The sequence below is a fragment of the Panthera pardus genome, unplaced genomic scaffold (assembly GCF_024362965.1).
Source record: "Panthera pardus isolate Hobbes unplaced genomic scaffold, ASM2436296v1 HiC_scaffold_13, whole genome shotgun sequence".
Classification (NCBI taxonomy): Eukaryota; Metazoa; Chordata; class Mammalia; order Carnivora; family Felidae; genus Panthera; species Panthera pardus.
The window spans coordinates 33,906,242-33,927,764 of record NW_026526688.1 but is presented as its reverse complement, the minus strand read 5'-3'; the positions used below and the strand labels follow the sequence as shown (position 1 = coordinate 33,927,764).

At 37.5% G+C, this 21,523-nt stretch overlaps 1 protein-coding gene across 1 annotated transcript; it reads left to right on the top strand.

Moving 5' to 3' along the window:
- The first annotated feature begins 3,057 nt into the window (after positions 1-3,057).
- ADAMDEC1 (ADAM like decysin 1) lies at positions 3,058-20,585 on the top strand. Its single transcript, XM_019466918.2, has 14 exons — positions 3,058-3,197; positions 4,940-5,055; positions 6,553-6,629; positions 7,571-7,649; positions 9,359-9,435; positions 10,555-10,741; positions 10,959-11,021; positions 11,692-11,763; positions 12,062-12,231; positions 12,591-12,672; positions 13,394-13,524; positions 14,997-15,174; positions 18,537-18,622; positions 19,882-20,585. Exons 1-14 carry the CDS (start codon positions 3,149-3,151, stop codon positions 19,886-19,888), a joined length of 1,374 nt encoding a protein of 457 aa, XP_019322463.2. The 5' UTR covers positions 3,058-3,148; the 3' UTR covers positions 19,889-20,585.
- Positions 20,586-21,523: the final 938 nt, after the last annotated feature.

The following is a 21,523-nucleotide window of genomic DNA, read 5'->3' as shown; positions in this document are numbered from 1 at the left end:
TCAAAATGGATAAAGGACCTGAATGTGAGACAGGAAACCATCAAAACCCTAGAGGAGAAAGAAGGGAAAAACCTCTCTGACCTCAGCCGCAGCAATTTCTTACTTGACACATCCCCAAAGGCAAGGGAATTTAAAGCAAAAAGGAACTATTGGGACCTCATGAAGATAAAAAGCTCCTGCATTGCAAAGGAAACAATCAACAAAACTAAAAGGCAACCAACGGAATGGGAAAAGATATTTGCAAATGACATATCGGACAAAGGGCTAGTATCCAAAATCTATAAAGAGCTCACCAAACTCCACACCTGAAAAACAAATTATCCAGTGAAGAAATGGGCAGAAAACATGAATAGACACTTCTCTAAAGAAGACATCCAGATGGCCAACAGGCACATGAAAAGATGCTCAACGTTGCTCCTCATCAGGGAAATACAAATCAAAACAACACTCAGATATCGTCTCACGCCAGTCAGAGTGGCTAAAATGAGCAAAACAGGAGACTATAGATGCTGGAGAGGATATGGAGAAACGGGAACCCTCTTGCACTGTTGGTGGGAATGCACACTGGTGCAGCCACTCTGGAAAACAGTGTGGAGGTTCCTCAAAAAATTAAAAATAGACCTACCCTATGACCCAGCAGTAGCACTGCTAGGAATTGACCCAAGGGATACAGGAGTACTGATGCATAGGGGCATTTGTACCCCAATGTTTATAGAAGCACTTTCAACAATAGCCAAATTGTGGAAAGAGCCTAAATGTCCATCAACTGATGAATGGATAAAGAAATTGTGGTTTATATACACAATGGAATTATATGGGGCAATGAGAAAGAATGAAATATGGCTTTTTGTAGCAATATGGATGGAATTGGAGAGTGTTGTGCTAACTGAAATAAGTCCTACAGAGAAGGACAGATTCCATATGTTTTCACTCCTATGTGGATCCTGAGAAACTTAACAGAAGACAATGGGGGAGGGGAAGAAAAAAAATGGTTAGAGAGGGAGGGAGCCAAAACATAAGAGACTCCTAAAAACTGAGAACAAACTGAGGGTTGATGGTGAGTGGGAGGGAGTGGGTGATGGGTATTGAGGAGGGCACCTGTTGGCATGAGCACTGGGTGTTGTATGGAAACCAATTTGACAATAAATTTCATAATAAATAAATTTCATGGGTCCACTTTACTAGGATTTTTTCCAAGAAATACAGTACAGTACTGTAAATCTATTTTCCCTTTCTTATGATTTTCTTAATAACATTTTCTTTTCTCTAGCTCACTTCCTTGTAAGAATACAGTATACAACACGTATAATATACAAAATATGTGTTCATCCACTGTTATCGATAGACTTCTGGTCAACAATAGGCTATCCATAGTTAAGTTTTTGGGTGGTCAAAATTTACACGCAGATTTTCGACTGCATTTAGGGGGTCAGTACCCCTATGCCCTGCATTGTTCAAAGGTCAACCACATGTTTTACTAGGAAATTTCTCTAAAAAAACAAACTGATGTTCAAAGGATTTGTGAAGAAATTGGCATATATGTGATTTCAAATAGCATCATCTGTATAAAACATACAGCTAATGATAATGACTCACTTGGTGGTGAGAATCATGTTGGAACTAAAATACTTGAGAACAACGCGTACGGAGGCAAGGGGTGGGCTGTGGTTAAGTGTTAAACACAAAAAGGCCTTGTGTCCTTTGATAGTGGAGATGTTAATTAAGGCTGTTAAATTTTAATGGCAACCACGCTAGGATGCATATAGAATGTGGACCTTCTGGACCAGCAAAATGTGCATAAAATTACAGAGAATATTTAAATGGCTCAAAAGGATGTAAGAGGACATAAAAGAGTATAGACATGGAGAAGTTTCTACAAAACTTGCATTCAGGAGCTAGCAAGTTCCCAAGCCCATTGGTGCAAAGTAATCTCAGCAGTTAAAAAGCAGGGCTTTTTAGATTGGGAAAACTATAAATGGAAATGGACCTTGGCAACAATTGTCTGAGAAGTACCAGGTCAATGGATACAAAGAATCTCACGTCGATTTCCCTATTTTAACTACATAATACTATTTCTAGTAATGTATCTGAAAGAAATTATTAGAAATGGTACGCAAAGAAATACACGCAGAGACGTACATTGAATGCAAAACTGCTTCATGCTATGCAAAAAAATAACAGGTTCCCCGAGCCCTCTCTTACTACAATAAGAACTAACAGTTATAAATTTTAATTTTCCTTTATTTCTTTTCTTTTACCAGTACATAGAAAAGAGGTAAAAATGCCACAAGGTTAGCAGAAGTCCTTTCTTGAGAATGAGCCATTGGGTGATCACTTTTTTTCTTCAATATTCTCTTGATATTTGTGACCATGAAAAAGCATTATTTTTGTAATCAGAAGTCGACGGTAATTTTTCTGCAGTAGAACTCATAGTATGCTTCGAGTGTACTTCATGTGCAGTATAATTTGGTTGAGTCTAATGCTGCCAAGGGAATTTACATTTGCACATTTCTTTAAAGTCTTACATGTATACGTGTGCATGCACGTGTGTGTGTGCGTTGCCTCCTACAAATTTTATAAGAAGCTTGGGGTAGGTATTGTTATTACCCATTTTCACAGACAAGGAGACTAAAAGATCAGAGATCGTAAGACTTTGCCTCATGCTTGCTGTAGAGATGCTGTGTTCTCTGTGCTGATTTCTCAAAAATGTACGGACCACTAATATATTTTCTAAACGTGTAGATCAATTTCTATAAGGATACTGAGCGGCAATTGGGATGGTTCCGTGTGGCGAATATGCAAATATGCGCACAGGCATCCCAGTCTCAATGGGTTCTTTCCCACCACTACAGGAGCATGAGAGCCAAGCAGTTGTCCAGATGGAAATTCCTTCACAAGCTGTAACCACAGATATAAACACCTCTCTTAAATGAGGAACATTCTCATGATCTGGTCACTGCAATTTTTTCACCATTTCCCAACACCATTAGGAAACATTCCTCAATCTCACAGAGAGTACTTGAGGTTTTGTGCTTTTTTTTTTTTTTTTTCAATTTGTAAAGAGAAGTAGGGGAAGATAAAGCTGGACAGCTGGGGAGACCACAGCTTCAGGCCGTGTGGGACTTCTCGGCTACCTGCAGTAGGCAACATGCCTTTGGTCCTACTTTCTATCCTCTGGCTCATCACTCCAACTCAAGGTAAGCACCAAAATCCTGACATTTTATACAAAAGTCAAATTGCTTAATGCATTTGAAAGTACTCTTGAGAAAATAACATGCTCACATGACCCAAAGATCACTGCATTTTGCTATATTTACTTAATCTACTTATATTCCACGCTCATCGTCAAGGTGTTATGATTGGTATAATAATTTCATTAGGATGCACCTCAAACTTTACCTCTTGGTCATTAATGCTACTGGATCTATAATTTTATTTTCTAAGGCACACAGCCTAAATGACACCAGAGAATTAACTTCCAGACCAGAAATGAAGAGTTTCCTCACTATCTCCAATGTTATCTCGAATAACATTGATATTTTCTACCCCATAAGGAGACAATCATTTATCCAGACACAATTTGACCAAAAACTGTGCTACAATGGATAACTCTTAAGTAAAATTAGCATCAAATTAGACATAATTGCAGCATTAAGCAAAATTAAAAATTAATTGGCCAACTGAAAATTTACTAATGGAGTTAAGACTAAAATCTATTAAAATTTATTCTGTTCTAAATCCCACAACTCTTTACATTAATTGGATTCACATTCTCCATTGTTAAAAAAAATTCTAGTAATAAATTTATAAATGTCCTGTTTTCCTATGTGATGAATCCTTTCTAAGATAGCAGCATAGCAGAACTTTGGGGACTGGCTAGGAGACATTTTTTTACTTGAGAAGTTTCCTTCCGGTTCTTCACATCAGCCAGGTGTAAAACTGCTTGGAGTTCCCAAGGCCACGCTGTCTGTCAGTGGGAAATTGTCTTTAAGCACAGACATTCATCTTTGAAAATGGGAGCATTTAAAAACAAGACTGACCTTACATCGAACAATTAAAAGTACATAAGGTGTATATGTCATCTTCCTAGACTGGCGCTACATAATTTGGTATATTTTATGTCATTCAATGTTTACACCGACCTCCATTTTTTAAATAAGTAACCTGATTGGAAGGAAAAATAGCTTTTGCAAGGTCATTTGGCTAGGACTTAAGACCACATCTTTTGGCTCCAATATCAGTTCTAGGAAATGATCTATGTAATATTATACCAAGTGTATCAAGAAGGACACTAAGTTCATTTAGTCTACTTGGTATCTGGTTTTCCTACTTGCTATCTGATGCTTTAAAGTTGCTTCGGCAGGGATCACAAAAACTTTGTCTCCCTATGAAATCTGGAGTCTTGAGGGCAAATGCTGATGAGACAAAGAACGTAACGGTTTATTGTTACGCTTTGAAAGAAAATAGCGGTCAGTAGGGTCTTCCCTAAGAATGAAGTATTGTCTGTTTATAAAAATTTGATTTTTGGAAGGGGTAGTCTGAGGTTTCACCACAAAGAGAAAAAGACATAGAAAGAAAAAAGAAATCTCTGAGAACACTGAGAGAAAAATCCTCAATTTTGGACCAGACTAGAGAAGAGAAGAGGAGGGAACTGGACTACAGGGAAGGATTCCTGGCTTCCGTAATCTCCCACATATTGAGAGACCATCCAACGCACTGCCATATCTTTCCAGAATAGGTAGATAGAGCAAAAGAAAAATTCTTTGTTATCCAAGGTGATAAGGAGAAGGAGGAAGGCGTAACCTGTTTCTCCTAAGGTTTACTTTCTGGATGGGAATTCAGTCTTCCATACCATTTCAACAAAACCAACCAACCCAAACCAAAACAATACCAAAGACTTTAAATGTGTTATATCAATATTACCTCTCTCTCTTTCTAGCAATGGCCATAAAGCAAACACCTGAATTAGAGCTCTATGAAGTAGTTCACCCTAAAAAACTACACATTTTACACAAAAGGGAGATACAAAACAACCAGACAGAGAATGGCAAAGAGGTAAGCAGTGTGAATGACTATGGGATTTTACAAAGAACCAGTTAAGAGCCTCTTCACCCATGGAAGCGATGTCTAATAGTTGACTTTTGAAGCCCATATCCACAGGTCCCCTTTGTCCAGGAAAGAATGCAGGATTTCTCAGAATGCTTTTACAATTAAGCCGTAAGAAGGGAGTTAACTGTTTCACTTGCTCAGAAAGAACAAAGCTGCTTGGACATCTCTCCAAATTTGGAGGATAGGGGGAGAGCATAGGAAGGCAGTCATTTCTAGAAGGTGTTTCTTACCAAGTTCACCAAACCTATGTATTCCCCCTACCCTCACCTCCTGTCCCACTGAATTGCCTTTTCCATGGTCATCTTGTCTGTAATGGAGAACTCAACATTATCCCATTAAGTAGCACGATTTACAAAATTTATTAAAGATGGGCGCCTGGGTGCCTCAGTTGGTTAAGCATCAGACTCTTGGTTTTGGCTCAGGTTATGATCTCACAGTTCATGAGTTCCAGCCCTGTATGGGGCTCCATGAGGGCAGTGCAGAGCCTGATTGGGATTCTCTCTCTCCCTCTCTCTCTCTCTCTGACCCTCCCCCACTCATTCTCTCTCTTACTCTCTTTCTCTCTTAAAAATAAATTAACTAAAAATTTTTTTTAATTGATTAAAGACATTGACTCTTCGACTATTACGTTGTTGCAAATATTTGTAACTTTTACTTTTAAAATATTTTTTACTTTATTTAATTCTTAGTAGGTTTTTACTTGGTTTTCTTTAGTATATTTGGTTTGGTTTTAAAATAATAAAAATAGGGGCTCCTGGGTGGCTCAGTTGATTATGTGACCGACTTCGGCTCATGGTTCATGAGTTCCAGCCCCGCGTCAGGCTCTGTGCTGACAGCTCAGAGCCTGAAGTCTGCTTCCGATTCTGTGCCTCCCTCTCTCTCTGCACCTCCCCTGCTCGTGTTCTGTCTCTCTCTGTCTCTCAGAAAAAGAAATAAATGTAAAAAAAAATTTTAAATAATAAAAATATTACCTTATTATTATACCATTAGTGATCAATTAGGCTACATAGGACAGTATAGTGTATAGTAAGGCAAATAATAAATCCTTACCTTACATCTTAGAACTAGTTTAACCTGTGAATATTATTGAATATTATTGAATAATAATAATATGGAATATTATTGCCTATGTTGAATAACTGTATTACTTATCACTATTATTGCATTATTGGACTTTTTGTTAATCCATCTTAATGTACAATTTATGTTTTGTTTTATATATTTTGTATAGATAAAAGAATTATTTTATCCTATATGCATTTGTAATTATTCTTCTATGGATACTACATGTATCATTTATTATAATATAATATAAATTGATATCATTTTTATATCAGACACATAATTGATATCAGAAATATAAATTGATATCATTTTTATATCAGACACATAATTGATATCAGAAATATAAATTGATATCATTTTATTATTAAATATTTTTAGGACAGATATGAACCTGAACTTCAGTATCAGATTACATTAAATGGAGAAGAAGTTGTTCTTCACCTACAAAAGAGCAAGTAAGTTGTACTGCCTGAGTCTAACCAATAGATTATATTAAGAGAATGTGGAAAAATACACCTTCTTGAGACTCTGTTTCGTGTGATTTGAGATAAAAGGCATGAAGTATATTGGGTTTTAGATGTTATTAGACTGTGCTAATGTTATCTAAGAAGGTTGATGCTTCCTGAGGAAATTACATGCAAAGTATAAAGAAAGGGAAGAACACAGATAATGCCTTTCTTCCTTCATACTTCCCCTGATTTACTGAAAATCTTTTCTACCCAGATAAACTCAAATCTTTGATGTGACCTCCCATTACTTTTATAAGAACATATGTGGGGTGTCTAGGTGGCTTAGTCAGTTGAGTGTCCAATTCTTGATTTCAGCTCGGGTCATGATCCCAGCGTCATGGGATCAAGCCTTGCATCGGGCTATGAGCTGAGCGTGAAGCCTGCTTGAGATTTTCTGTCTCTCTTCCTCTGCCCCTCTCCGCCTCTGGCGCTCCTTCTCTCTCTAAAAAAGAACATATGGAGGAGTCATTCAGGACACACAGCCTTGAGATAGATCCCTGGAGATGGGGCTGTACCAAGTTCTACATCTGTCAGTAAACTTCTCCCTGAACACAATGGTCTTTTATGCATATTTGTGACCCGACACCCTTCAGAGACGCTGTGGCGACTGTGTCTTTGCTGTGAAGAATCTAAGAATAACCCATTTGAGGATAGAGAATTTGCAGCTGAAAAGTATCTGGGGGTATTTCTTCCCTTGGATCTAGTGGGTATAACTAAGGCTTTGATTGGCTTCGGCAGCAGAGTTCCAATGTTAGAAAAGAATCAGTGGGTCACAGTGTTCTTTCTCATCATAGATATAATCATTCTTTTTGTGCTGCAATGCATTTCAAGAACATTAGCCCTTATTACCACCTTACGTGTATCATGCAACTTTTTGAACTTTGCAGACATCTCTTGGGGCCAGACTACACTGAAACGTATTACTCACCCGGAGGGGAGAAAATCACTACAAGCCCTCAGAACATGGTAGGTTCTGAATGCTTTCTGGGACTTTTTCTGGGATCTACTACTTATGTTGTACGATGCATAGATGCAAGGGCAAATAAAAAAGAAATCGAAGGACTAGGAACAAAGGTGCTCATCTATGACCAATGAGAGAACAAAGGAAAAAATCATAGTCAGCTTTTTAAAAAGGTAAGGATGGGGCACCTGGGTGGCTCAGTCGGTTAAGCGTCCGACTTCAGCTCAGGTCACGATCTCGCGGTCCGTGAGTTCGAGCCCCGCGTCCGGCTCTGGGCTGACGGCTCAGAGCCTGGAGCCTGCTTCCGATTCTGTGTCTCCCTCTCTCTCTGCCCCTCCCCTGTTCATGCTCTGTCTCTCTCTGTCTCAAAAATAAATAAACGTTAAAAAAATAAATAAATAAATAAATAAAAAGGTAAGGATACAGTAGGAGGCTTCCAAGTATTATATTTGTAGAAGCAACTACCAGTCCACTTTCCCTTAGACCATCTTATCAAAAAGTTAGAAATATCTTCCCCAGTAGTTGCTTGAAAAGTCGTGTAGCCATTTATTATTTTTGAACAATGTATGCATATATCCTGAGGTCAGTAATGGGACATCAATTATTTAATTCATATAACACCTGGTTAAACCACCATGCTATAGATAATGCCAAGGTCTAGAGGTCAAACATACAAAATCAATGCCAAGGAAAGGGCAGGAAGAGAACACAGAAAGACTCAATCATGGAGTATTAAGAAGTTAAATGAGTTTCCAGAGCCGCTCTCCTTGGGCACCCAAAACATGTCTCTATAAAAAGACAAAACTTCTGTAATAAAATGGCTCTTTGTTCCCTTCTCAGATCAAAACTCTCATTTCAAGGATATCTTGATTTTTGCTAATATTTAAATTAATTCAGGCTCAAATGTGAATGGCTGATGGCATATTAATTTGGTACTTTTTCCAAATCCTCTACAAGAAAATGTTTATGATGACAAGGTTTCTTCCAAATGCAAGAAAAACATAGATGGAATTTCAGACCCTGAGACCAGTTTATTTTGACCAAGAGTTTCTTCAATGGCTTTTTTGGATCGTTCTACATAAGGGACCCCCTACTTTGCTCATATGGAGCATGAACCATGTCTGAATCTCTAGTTGTAGACAGATTCTCTGTGGTTTTAATGCTGGTAAAGGGATTCCACTAGCACACAAATTAAAATGAGGGGTTGGACCAGCTAATATGAGGGGCTCAGGAGTGGTAGTGTGGCTTCTTGAGGAGCCTGGGATCTAGAAAAATGGGTACCTCATTTTATACACATGTGACACACAGTGTCTTAGGGACTCAGCACAGGGAAGCCAAATTCTCAAAAGTTGGTCCTCAAACTCGAGAGCTCTCTGGGAGCATCGTCGATCCCAGGGAGACTCGCCAGTGTCCAAGATGCAGTGTCCAAGTTCACCATGAGCCCACTTAGGTTCATACTCCCTGGACTTTTCTTTTGTGCCATGAGCGCCAGAAAGAGAACATCGCCGTCAAAGATGGAGTTTCCAGGGTGAGTAGTGAAGCAGTTCCTAAAATCTCTGAAGTTCTCACTATTTTTGTGTCTGGGAACTGGTCTGGCCACTGCCACTAGGTGAAGAATTTTCCTACATATTCAAAATAACAGCTTTCACCCCAACTGTGATACATTTATTCTTACAGTTTAAAAAATGTGTATATTTCTCATTTCCAACTTTAGGAGCATTGCTACTATAAAGGACACATCCTCAATGAAAAGGATTCTGTTGCCAGCATTAGTACTTGTGATGGGTTGAGGTGAGAGCCATTTGCAAAAATATTAAACAGCAAGCACCATTCTAATGGCACAGAACTGAGTCTTCCTGGACATCATGTCTTCCTATCTTGGTAAAATCTCCTGCAGGGGTAAAACGCCATTAAAATGAAGAGTCAGGTATCACTCTTGCAATCATTTTATAATCGGTTAAAAATTATGCCGAACGTAAGTTTGAGAGTGTATGTGTGCGCACGTGCACTTGTGTGTGTGATATTTCTGTTTGCAAAGATAATTCTTGCCAGTTTGGAAAAATTTGAGAAGAAAAAGCACCAACAAAAAAAATAATAACCACTGCAAAATTGTGCTTATAAGTGACACTATCATTAACTATTTGTCATGCTTGCAGCCTTTGTGCATATAGACGTATATTTTCATCATGTGATGTCACAAGCCTCTTCCCATATCACAAAATATCACATATCACCCATATCACGTATCACCCATATCACGTATCACCCATATCACGTATCACCCATATCACATATCACCCATATCACATATCACCCATATCACATATCACCCATATCACAAGGCTCTTCCCATATGACATCTACATTCATAGATGTAATGTTTGATGACTATCTATGTTGTATTTGTCACATTCCATCATATGAATTCACTTTATGTTTCTGAATTGATTTTCTTACCAAAAAAGAAAACTTCTCTAAGTTACTACTCGTTCCAACCTGTTCCTCTGGCTGATTTGCTCATCATTTCTTCTTTTCTCTGGGGTTCTTAGTATCTCAATACTCTTTTACTCCATCTTCCATTATATTCCTAGGAGCTTTCAAGAAATATTTGTTAAGTGGATAAATGAACTATGGACAAACATTCCCTGAGCTTATGCTCTGAATGTCAAATCCTTTGGGACAGCTTCATCTGAGCAATTCTTGTTTAGAATTTTCTAGTAAATAATATAACCCTCATTTGGCGATTGACAAGTATGGATTATAATTTAAATTAGCAAAAGTTAGCTGGAAGGCCTATGAATGAAAACTGTGTGCGTGAGCTTAGGATTTAGGGAGAGGTATACTCTATTCTGGTCAGTTTTGTGACTTTGTGTGGCAGAGAATCTTGAAATATGATTCTCTGTTTCACAGAGGATACTTCGCGTATCATGACAAAAGATACATGATAAAGCCTCTGAAAAGTACAGACCAAGAAGAACATGCTGTCATCACATATAACCAGGAAGAGCTTGACCTGGCTAATCACACTTGTGGTGTAAGAAGTGTTGGCAGGAAACAAGGCCATATTCGAACCTCTAGGTCACTCAATAGCCCGGAGGTAAGTGTAGCTTTTCTATGTCATCATTTCTTCCACTGTCTCAGCAATGATGTATGATATACCATTGTATTCAACAGTTACTGCTATAGGTAAAGGCTGTAATTCACTTGCTTATTCTTTGATGGAATTTCCCCCTGGCCAAAAAAAAATATTGTAAGTTTTTCCAGTCTTTAGGATAAAGATGGTTATTAATGATGGTATTTTACTCTTTGTAAAGCAAGAAGACTTTCTTCAGGCTGAGAAATACATTGATCTCTTTTTGGTGCTGGATAATGCCTTTGTGAGTATAAAATATGGGTGCTTCTGGGGCAGTTAGGTCAACTGTTAAGATTTCTTATCGAGTGAACACAAGCCATAAGCTATTCTAGCTGAAAACTCAGGCCCTGACCACCTGAATGTCCTGTCTTTTCCACCTGCCTTGTGGGCAATGGTTGTCACTTACCCACCCCCTTTAATATCCACCTGCTGCCAGTATATTCAGATATTGGAAGCATACTCAATACCAGATAGCTCCAAGAAATCAACCATAATCATGAAAAATTTAAAGAATGGGTTATTAAAATATTTTTTAAATTCACTCCATTATGTAAACATAAAGCAGATACAAAACTATATATATTTTACAAATTATATTTATATTTATACAAGTACTAGAATCTGTGATTCTGGCTTAGCCAATACTGCTTTATAATCAAATTTTAATGTTGTTGAATTGGTTGGAAACATTGAAATTGTTCATTTGATTTCTTCATCCTTACAAAGGAAAACCACTGAACACTAAAGAATTCTTACATTTAGAAAGAATTTGTTGAAACACAGAGTGTTATATAAGTCAGACATGAATGAATACACGTTTACTTATGTTGAAATTTGTAATTTTTCTTAAAATGTTAAATTCTGTGCCACATCAACTTTATTTTTTAATCGTGTTTGCATTTTGTATTTTACAGTACAACATATATAAGGGGAATCTAACTTTGATAAGAAGCTTTTTGTTTGATGTGATGAACCTACTCAATGTGGTAAGATATTTGCCCTGTAAACATGTATTTCCACATAGAAGCCTGGGGACTCACCACAGAAGGAGTTTTCGCCAAAGAAGGAGTTGGGAGGGTCACAGTGGCTTGCCATCAGCAGTTTTGGGAAACTCAGCAGGCAAGGATCCACAAGGTAAAATCACATACACTGTAGCAAAGGCAACTTCTAGGATTTCTATTTTCAAAATAGGATACACTTATCCATCAGTGGTGATCAGCACAAGATCTAAGATAATAAAGAAACCGTAAACATTTTCATGAAAAAAAGATGCTCTTCCCACAGATCTATAAAACAATAGATGTTCAAGTGGCTTTGGTGGGTATGGAAATCTGGTCTGACGCTGATAAGATAAAGGTGGTACCCAACACAGGTGCCACCTTTAACAACTTTCTGAATTGGCATCGTTCCAACCTGGAGAAAATGAAGATACACGATCATGCACAGCTACTCAGGTGAGCACGTGCTGGCCAGGGCAAGGCGTAGGTAGGCAGGGTGGATAGTTATCCCAAACGGCTCTTGGTAGAGATTTCTGTTCAATTCTATCTCCCCAAGCCGTTGTCGGGGAACCTGAAGTTCTACCATTAGGAATGCACCTGTAAGAATGTGGAGACCCATGTCAGGTCACTAAAATGGACTCCTGGATGTGGGATAGCCATCTGTGATCGTTACAATGCTGTGGAATAGCAGAAGACTTTCTGGGGCCTACTGAATATGAAAAGGGTAGAGAAACAGGAAATCTAGAGCATAACTGACAAAAGCTAATGGTTCCAAAGACTTACGTTGTGACAATATGCCTGTAACTTTCACACAGTGGAATTGACTTCACCAACCGACGTGTAGGAATGGCAGCCACGAATTCCTTGTGCTCCCCATCTTCAGTTGCTGTTATTGAGGTTGGTAAACTCATAGTAAGGCTCCCTGTGGTTCTGTATCCTCTATGATAGGCCAGAATAATGCCTTCTACAGAGTTAGCACAACGAACATTTGCTGAGTCAGTAAATAAAAGTAGAAATTAACCTACTGGTAGATCATTACACTGAAGCTCCCTTAGATTATAAAATAGAATATTTCCTTAGACTGGCCCTCCCAGAAGTATTCATTCTTTAGTTGGTATTAGGGAATAAAAACAGGAAATTGGAACAGAAAGGGAACCAAGATGCCCTCTGTGGCCTGAGCCAACTTCAAATTAATCACCTTCAGTATCAATGGCCAGAGAGGTCAGTCAAGGTGCATTTTGGTGTCATTTGGCCAAGCATTACCAATGCCGACCATTCTGGCAATTGTTCTTGGAAACTTTGAAAACATAGTATTGTACTTCCTATGAAGAATGTAATTACTTCAATTTAATCATGGTTTACCAGGAACTCCTCATTAGCTCAGCAAACATTTATTGAGCACTGACTAGATGGTTGGATTCACAGGAGCCAACCAGTTCAAATGTCAGTTCAACATTTTACGATAGCCAATGGCAGGGAAAAGAGCTTAATGACTCATTATTTTTCATCTGTCCAACTATTTTTTTTAGCTAGGAAATAACTAAATATCATAAGTAATAGATGTTTCTGGGTTTTTTTTTTTTTGTTTGTTTGTTTGTTTTTTTTTGCTTCTTTCTAGGCTAAGAAAAAGAATAGTGTGTCTCTTGTAGGAGTGATGTCGCATGAATTAGGTCATGTCCTTGGTATGCCCGACGTTCCATATTACACCAAGTGTCCCTCAGGGAGTTGTGTGATGAATCAATATCTGAGGTGAGACTTTGTCACGCTTGAGAAAAAAATATATATATTTCTTAATTCTTCAATTTAAATATTTCTTAAATTTTAAAGAATTCAGATACAGTCTATATAGTGAATGGATTCTTGTGTTTTGGGGGCTTTTGTTTGTTTTGTTGTTTTTTTGTTTTTTGGGGTTTTTTTTTGTTTTTTTACTAAGGGCTGTGAATCCCGTTAATTCACACTCCAACCTATTGATGCACAGGTTTTACTAGCTTATCGGGGCTCATTACTTCAGATTTCCAAATATGCCAAGTTAGAGATTATGAGTATGGTAACCATGGTATTTTAACTTAAAAGACTTTTTAATGGCCAAGATATGGAAGCAACCTACATATCAATAAGTGAATGCATGGGGCGCCTGGGTGGCTCAGTCGGTTAAGCGTCCGGCTTCGGCTCAGGTCAGGATCTCGCGGTTCGTGAGTTCGAGCCCCGCGTCAGGCTCTGTGCTGACACCTCGGAGCCTGGAGCCTGTTTTGGATTCTGTGTCTCCCTCTCTCTCTCTGACCCTCCCCCTTTCATGCTCTGTCTCTCTCTCTGTCTAAAAAACAAATAAACGTTAAAAAAAATTAAAAAAAAAAGTGAATGGATATATATACATACATATATATATATATATACACACACATATATGTATACAACATAATGAAATATTACTCAGACATTAAGAAGAATGAAATCCTGCCATTCATGTCAATATGGATGGATTTAGAGGGTATTGTGCTAAGTGAAATAAATCAAACAGAAAAAGACAAATATCATATTATTTTACTTATAAATGGAATTTAAAAATCAAAACTAATGAACAAACTAATAAATGAATAAACTAACAAACAGACAAAACCAGAAATATATTCATAAATACAGAGAACAAACTGGTGGTTGCCAGACAGGGGAGGGGAAGGGGATGGGAAACATAGATGAAGGGGATTAAGATGTACCTACTTATTATTATTAAATAGTAATATATTTTCTTAAAATATCTAAGTAAGATGATGACACCTAAGTAAGCCAGTAAGATGATGACAACATTCTTATATATCCCCATCACTAATCACTCCATCCATTTTTATGTTGTTATTAATTACCTTCTAATGCCAGGAAATTTGCAAGGACTTGGGATAGAAAAATGAAAAAAAAAAAATACTTTGCTCTTAAAAGTGGTCATGAATAGGAAGAGAAATACGTTCATAGAATTGGCTCATTCATCACTCCTGCCATTTAGGACAGTACGGAATCCACACAGGAATTTAAATTCTTCCAGTTCTACAAGCTCTGTCTAGGAAAACAATTTTCCAACTAGCATAGTATTTACGCCCTTTTGCCCTTCACGTATAACATAGTACTGTCCTGAACAAATACTGAATTTGGAATTTCCATTGAACCCGGGGATATAGTTAGACAAATCAGTTTCTCACTATATATCATGACTTTTCTTCTGGTTACAGCTCAAAATTCCCAAAAGATTTCAGTACATCCTGCCGTGCACATTTTGAGAAATACATTTTATCTCAAAAACCAAAGTGCCTGCTACAAGCACCAATTCCTAAAAATATAATAACAAAGCCAGTGTGTGGGAACCAACTTCTGGAAGTAGGAGAAGATTGTGATTGTGGCCCTCCTAAGGTAGGAAAATATCCACGGTTTGAAATTTATTATAGAGTTATTGCAACATGAGAATTATGCTGTTTTCTTTTCCTTTAAAAATGTTCTTTTGGAAAGACTTTCTAAAGATAAGCTTGGCATCACAGTAAAAAAGTGGGCTTGTGCTTGTGTTTATTTTTTTTATTTTTAGAAAAAATTTTTTAACGTTTATTGATTTTTGAGACAGAGAGAGACAGAGCATGAACAGGGGTGGGTCAGAGAGAGAGAGGGAGACACAGAATATGAAACAGGCTCCAGGTTCTGAGCTGTCAGCACAGAGCCCGATGCGGGGCTCGAACCCACAGACTGTGAGATCATGACCTGAGCCGAAGTCGGATGCTTAACCGACTGAGCCACCCAGGCACCCCTGTGCTTGTGTTTTTAATACCGATTTTAGACATGTTTTGAAAGGCATTTCAAAAGCCAGGATGCACTTATGACATGATTATATAAAGCTCGATGTAAAGAAGTAAATCATTAACTATAACATGTCATTTATAATCTTTCCTAGATATATTAGCCAGAAATCCTTAAATCACCTCAAGTCACAGTTGATCATTTGTTAAGCAAAAGCAATTACAGATCTAGACGTAACTTCTTTCCATAGAGAGAGCTGGCCTTCACTCAACAAGCCAGTGTATAAACCAAGCAGTAAATGAAACAGAGAAGGAAAAAAAAGAGAGAGAGAAAATCGCATAAGCCTGTAGAAAATTAGCTGTTAATATAAAATGTCTGAGATAATTACTATAATTCTGCTAATCTTTACAAAAATCTGACCCCTGTCGGGCATCAGTGTCTCTGAAAGACTATTTGCCAGCTATCCCACATTAAATCCCACGTTCCATTCATAAACACGTTCATAATCGCCCTATGCCTCTGCTATTAATGTAGAAATTTTAAGCTGTTGAATTACATTAGAAGATTTCATGGTGTAACAATCATTTGTAAAGGATATTATAAATATTCTTTTAATTATAATGAGAAATGAAATTTTACAAATAATGTGGTGCTTTATAATGAGTTAGCTTTAAGTTTATCTCATTCCCACCTTGCTTACACTCCAGTAAACCTGCTTGGGTAGAAGACAATTGAAATCAGGGGCACCTGGGTGGCTCAGTTGGTTGGGTGACTGACTTCGCTCAGGTCATGATCTCACAGTTTGTGAGTTCGAGCCCCACATCAGGCTCTGTGCTGACAGCTCAGGGCCTGGAGCCTGCTTCGGATTCTGTGTCTCCTCCTCTCTCTACCCCTCCCCTGCTCATGCTCTGTGTCTCTCTGTCTCTCAATAATAAATAAACGTTAAAAAAAAATTAAAAATAAATAAATAAATAAAAGAAGACAATTAAAATCATTTACAGTCTTAGGTGCTTCTAATGTCAGCAGGTGCATGGCATATAGTCAGTGCACACAGACAGATGAGAGAGAGAGAGAAAACACTGTCTATATTATGTGAAAGATCTAATATTCTTTAAGTGTATCAGCCAACTCCTATATCGTTTCCATTTTGTGTTGATTTTCTTCCTTAGGAGTGGAATAAAACTAGGAAGTTCAAGCTTATGAACAACTGAGTTTTTCAACAGCTGTTTTCCTATCCAAAAAGTAGTATATAACCTTTATATAGTATTTTTTAGTGGATAGTCCTATTTCCTATGATCTAATATGCTATTTCACTGTTTTGATCTACATATTTAAGCCTTTTTCTAGATCTTAAAAATAACCATAGTATCCATCGGTCTAAATATTATCACAGCATCATGTTATTTTAATGACTGACTATGCAATGCATTTTAATACCTTCAGTGGCGAGTGTGTTTACTTTTTCTTTTTAGTTTATTTATTTATTTTGAGACAGAGAGAGACTCAGAGAGCACAACTGGGGGAGGCAGAGAGAAAGGGAGAGAGAGAGAGAGAGAGAGAGAGAGAGAGAGAGAGAGAGAATCCCAAGCAGGTTCCATGCTGTCAGCACAGAGACCGATGTAGGCTCGAACTCACCAACTGTGAGATTATGACCTGAGCTGAAACCAAGAGTCGGACACTTAACTGACAGAGCCACCCAGGTGCCCCAAATGTGTTGATTTTGGGGGGTGGGGTTTGTGTAGTCCTTCCTCAGTGTTCATTCTTCCATGTAATTCTTGGTATTTTGTCAGTTTTCCCCCAAATAGAATTGGGATTCTGATTGAAATGCATGAAATTCGTATTTCACTCCGAAGGCCGCTGCCACTTCCACAGTATTATTGTTTAAACTGGTTGCGTTTTGAGTTTCTCAGGACAGTTAAATATAAAGTTCTTGTAGCTCTTTATTATGAAAGCTTATTCTGAAGTATTTTCTATTTTTCTTTTTTCTATTAGTATGTGTGATGTTCACTTTTTCATATTAGGTGATTTATTACTTTTTTAATGTTCTTTTATTATCTTAAAGAGTTATCTTAGTGACTCATCCAATGTTTTTAGAGTCGATTCTCTATTTTTTACCAGGTCAAATATTTTATTACGTACAAGAGATGAAAATGTGATTTATACTTTCCAATTATTGTTACATTTTCATATCTTTTCTTTCTCTCGTGGCATGTCAGAATTTCCATAAAAATATAGACTATCAATAATCCATGTCTTACTGTTGATTTTATTGGATATATTTTTGCTATTTATCAGATAGATTTTCTTTCTTTCTAAATTATCTTTATTTTCTAATCTTTGCCATCTATCACAATAATATTAGTTTTTTTCTACCCTTGGCCTCTTAATATGATGGATTATATTACTTTATTCTGTATAGTTGAGGCACCCTTGTACTTTTGGTGAAAAAAAAACCGCCCTGCATCGTTGTAATGGAGAGTTATTATATTAATAAACTAGTCTTTTACTAATATTTTATTCAAGCTTTTGTACTTCTATTCGTAAATGAGAATTGGGTGTGCATACGTGTGTGTGTGTACGTGTGTGTGTGTGAGTATTCATTACCAACTCTCATTACCAGAATTATGGAGGCTTAGTAAAATAACTTGAGAATTAACATTTTTTCCCCTACCTTCAAATAGTTTGAGTAGTAGAGAAGTATTCTCCCTTGAAGTTTTAATTAACTTACACGTAATACCAGCTAGACCAAATTTATTTGTGGTAATTCTTGGATAATTCTCTTTTTGTCCTTTTAAGAAGTGGTTTTCATTGGACTTAACATGTCTTTCTACTATGACATTTCCTTGGTCATCTCCTCCGTAATTTGTAGAGCAGAGTAATTTAGTTTAAAAAGTGAAATTTCTTTGCCATCTTGTACTAAAAATTGTATGAACCTAGTGTGTAGGAAGAAATGCTGAACCAACTTTCCCTGTCTGTGTGCTTTAAAGAAATGCTCCAATCCTTGCTGTGAGGCCATGACCTGTAAATTAAAATCTGAAGCTGACTGTAGAGGAGCCACTCTGAACCATATCATGTAAGACCCTTTTTTTCATTCTTTGTTCCCAAATATGTTCTCATTTTTATTTCAGAGTTGAGAAAGATGGGCCACTAAGTTCTATAATACAAGAAAACACAACTCACTTTATATCTTCGTTTAATTCATTTGTTAAAATTTTATTTATTTATTTATTTATTTACTGCACATTTTTCAAATGACTCCATTTCAGAAAGAGAAAAAAAACCCCACCATACTGAACAAAAACAACTTAGGGTTTCGTGTCTACTAATATGCTAATGAGAAAAGTGGCTATGTGGTCATCTGGGAGTTTAAGACTGCTTCAGTCTATGCTAAAAACTATGAATTTCTCTTAGGTAGTGATGAGTTTAATACAAACTAAGATGACAGTAAGAAAAGTTCATTTTTAAGAAGCCTCTTTTATTCTTGGTAAAGAGCTGATAGTTGTAATTTACAAGGTAGTCAGAAAATTAATAATATTTAAGAACATACTACACCATTTGGTGATATTTCTTTTAAGGTGTCTCAATAAGCTATAATCCATGTATTATTTTTGTGTTTTATAGAACCCTACATGAGTTGGGTTAGGGAACCCAACTGGTCCGACTGAATATGGTATTTGTTTCAGTGAAAAATAGTCCCTGAACAATGAAAAAAATCATAAATGGGGAAAAACTCAGGATAAAATACATGGAAAATAGTAATCCTGCCCACCCCCTTCCCTGAGTCTTTTCTGGAGTTATAAAGGGAATAATCAACTCAGACACCATCAACTATCACTTCCTTAAGAAAAAAACCAGCGAGGTTCTAAGATCAGGAACAATACTCATTTCTTCAGCAAGCCTTATTTAACAAGGCCTGCTCAACCTGACATGTGATCCCCTCGGCAGGGAGTTCTGGAAATCATGCCCAGCTTCTTAATCTGTCACAGAGACCAAAAGCTTAGCATCTCAGAAGATATCCATTCAACTCCTCAGGGACTTGGGATGCTAGGTGGGCATGTTCCATTACTGGGAAGATTGACAATCTATTATCATGGAAAGGAAATTGGGTTTGGAGTCAGGAAACCATTTTTCTTAGTTCGGCCCCAAACTAGCTGTGGGACTTCAAGCCTAGTTACTTAATTTGTTTTCTCACCTGTGAAATGGACCTAATGCTCTTCTCACTCAGGAAGGTCGTTAGTATTACGTACATTTTATAAATGTTAATTATCAATTACATAATATTTCATAATTTATAATAACCATGACTTCCAAATTTTTTTTTCTTTTAATCAGACAGTGAATCAAAAAATCTCCTTCATTGAGATGCTACTTGCTGGGACAAGAATCAAGAGATCTAAACTCACCAGAAATCTTGTGTATTTTCACTGTTGCATTTAGATATATTTTGCTTTCCATTTGGAATTGTACTTCTTCTATTTTTGTCAGCCTAGCCAACAGGTAAATAGAGGAATTCAGAGAAATTGCCTGTTTTCTAAAGCCTGATCTTTAATGTATTTTTAAGGATGGTGAGGCTAACTCTGCTCTTTGGGGAACAAAAGAAATTAGCCTTTGACCAAAACGCCTCAAGGTGCCGCCGAATTATACAGGCTCAATTGAGAACTGTGAACTCTACAAGTGACTGACATTTTTACCCCAATCTCATTTTGCTTGTATAACCCATGGCAAAGCAAGTCCACTTGATGAGAGAAGCTTTGGCAGAAGAAGGGAGAACAGAATTCACGTGTCATTTTATTACCCTTCAGTATTCTACTTATCTTGTTCTTAGAAGTGTGGTATTTGTCTATATCATGTCAAGAGCAATTACATAGAAATATATTTCATTTTATCATGTATGATCCTTTCTCACCATCACATGTAATGCTAATTTTGAGAAGGCTTCATGCTCACATTTTGATTTACCATCAAAGAATGTTTTATTCATCTATTGATGGAACAGACACCTTACTGTCAATGAATAAAACCGCAAATGTTTGAGACTTTTCTGTGTGGTCATTTTTTTTAAAGTTTATTTATTAATTTAAAAAAAAATTTTTTTTAACGTTTATTTATTTTTGAGACAGAGAGAGACAGAGCATGAATGGGGGAGGGTCAGAGAGAGAGGGAGACACAGAATCCGAAACAGGCTCCAGGCTCTGAGCAGTCAGCCCAGAGCCCGACGCGGGGCTCGAACTCACGGACCGCGAGATTGTGACCTGAGCCGAAGTCGGACGCTTAACCGACTGAGCCACCCAGGCGTCCCGTAAAGTTTATTTATTAATTTTGAGAGAGAGAGAGAGAGAGAGAAAGCACACAAGCAAGGGAGGGGCAGAGAAAGAGGGAGAGAGAGAATCCCAAGCAGGTTCTGCACTGTCAGCACAGAACTGGACGCGGGGCTTGAACTCATGAACCAGGACATCATGACCTGAACCGAAACCAGGAGTAGATGCTTAACCGACTGAGCCACTGTGTGGCGCCGCTTTGTGGTGATTTTCAAGCATGAGTATTTTCAACCTTCCGTGTAGGTTTGCGTTAGGTGTTAAAGCCTCACGTATTTAGACTATTTTTTTCCTACAGTCCTCTAACAGTGTTGCCATAGGTAACCAGGCATCACAGTGCGGAGATGAGACGGGGAGATGTGGAGATGAGATGAAGGTCACAACATCTTTTAATGTTCACAGTGAAATGACTTGAGGTCAGTCACGTGAGATTCGACTTCTTCCTGAGGTTTCTGTATTCAAATGCTTTTTAACAGTTACTCCAAACATTCCTCAAAATTCCATTGATGCTTATACTAGGAGAACAAGAATTTAAACACATTTCTAAAGATTGAGCTTTGAAAAGAACAGCCTTCCAGAAAGCCCTGCCTACTGGTGTTGACTGTCTTGCCATTATTGGTGGGCTTGGCATTAGCTGGGCTACAGATAAAGCTGCATGT

Coding starts and splice junctions, on each gene's coding strand:
- ADAMDEC1 (XM_019466918.2), top strand. CDS start 3,149: ATGCCTTTGGTCCTACTTTCTATCCTCTGGCTCATCACTCCAACTCAA. Junction 11,022..11,691: donor TGGTGCTGGATAATGCCTTT/GTGAGTATAAAA, acceptor TGTATTTTACAG/TACAACATATATAAGGGGAA. Junction 12,232..12,590: donor GATCATGCACAGCTACTCAG/GTGAGCACGTGC, acceptor ACTTTCACACAG/TGGAATTGACTTCACCAACC.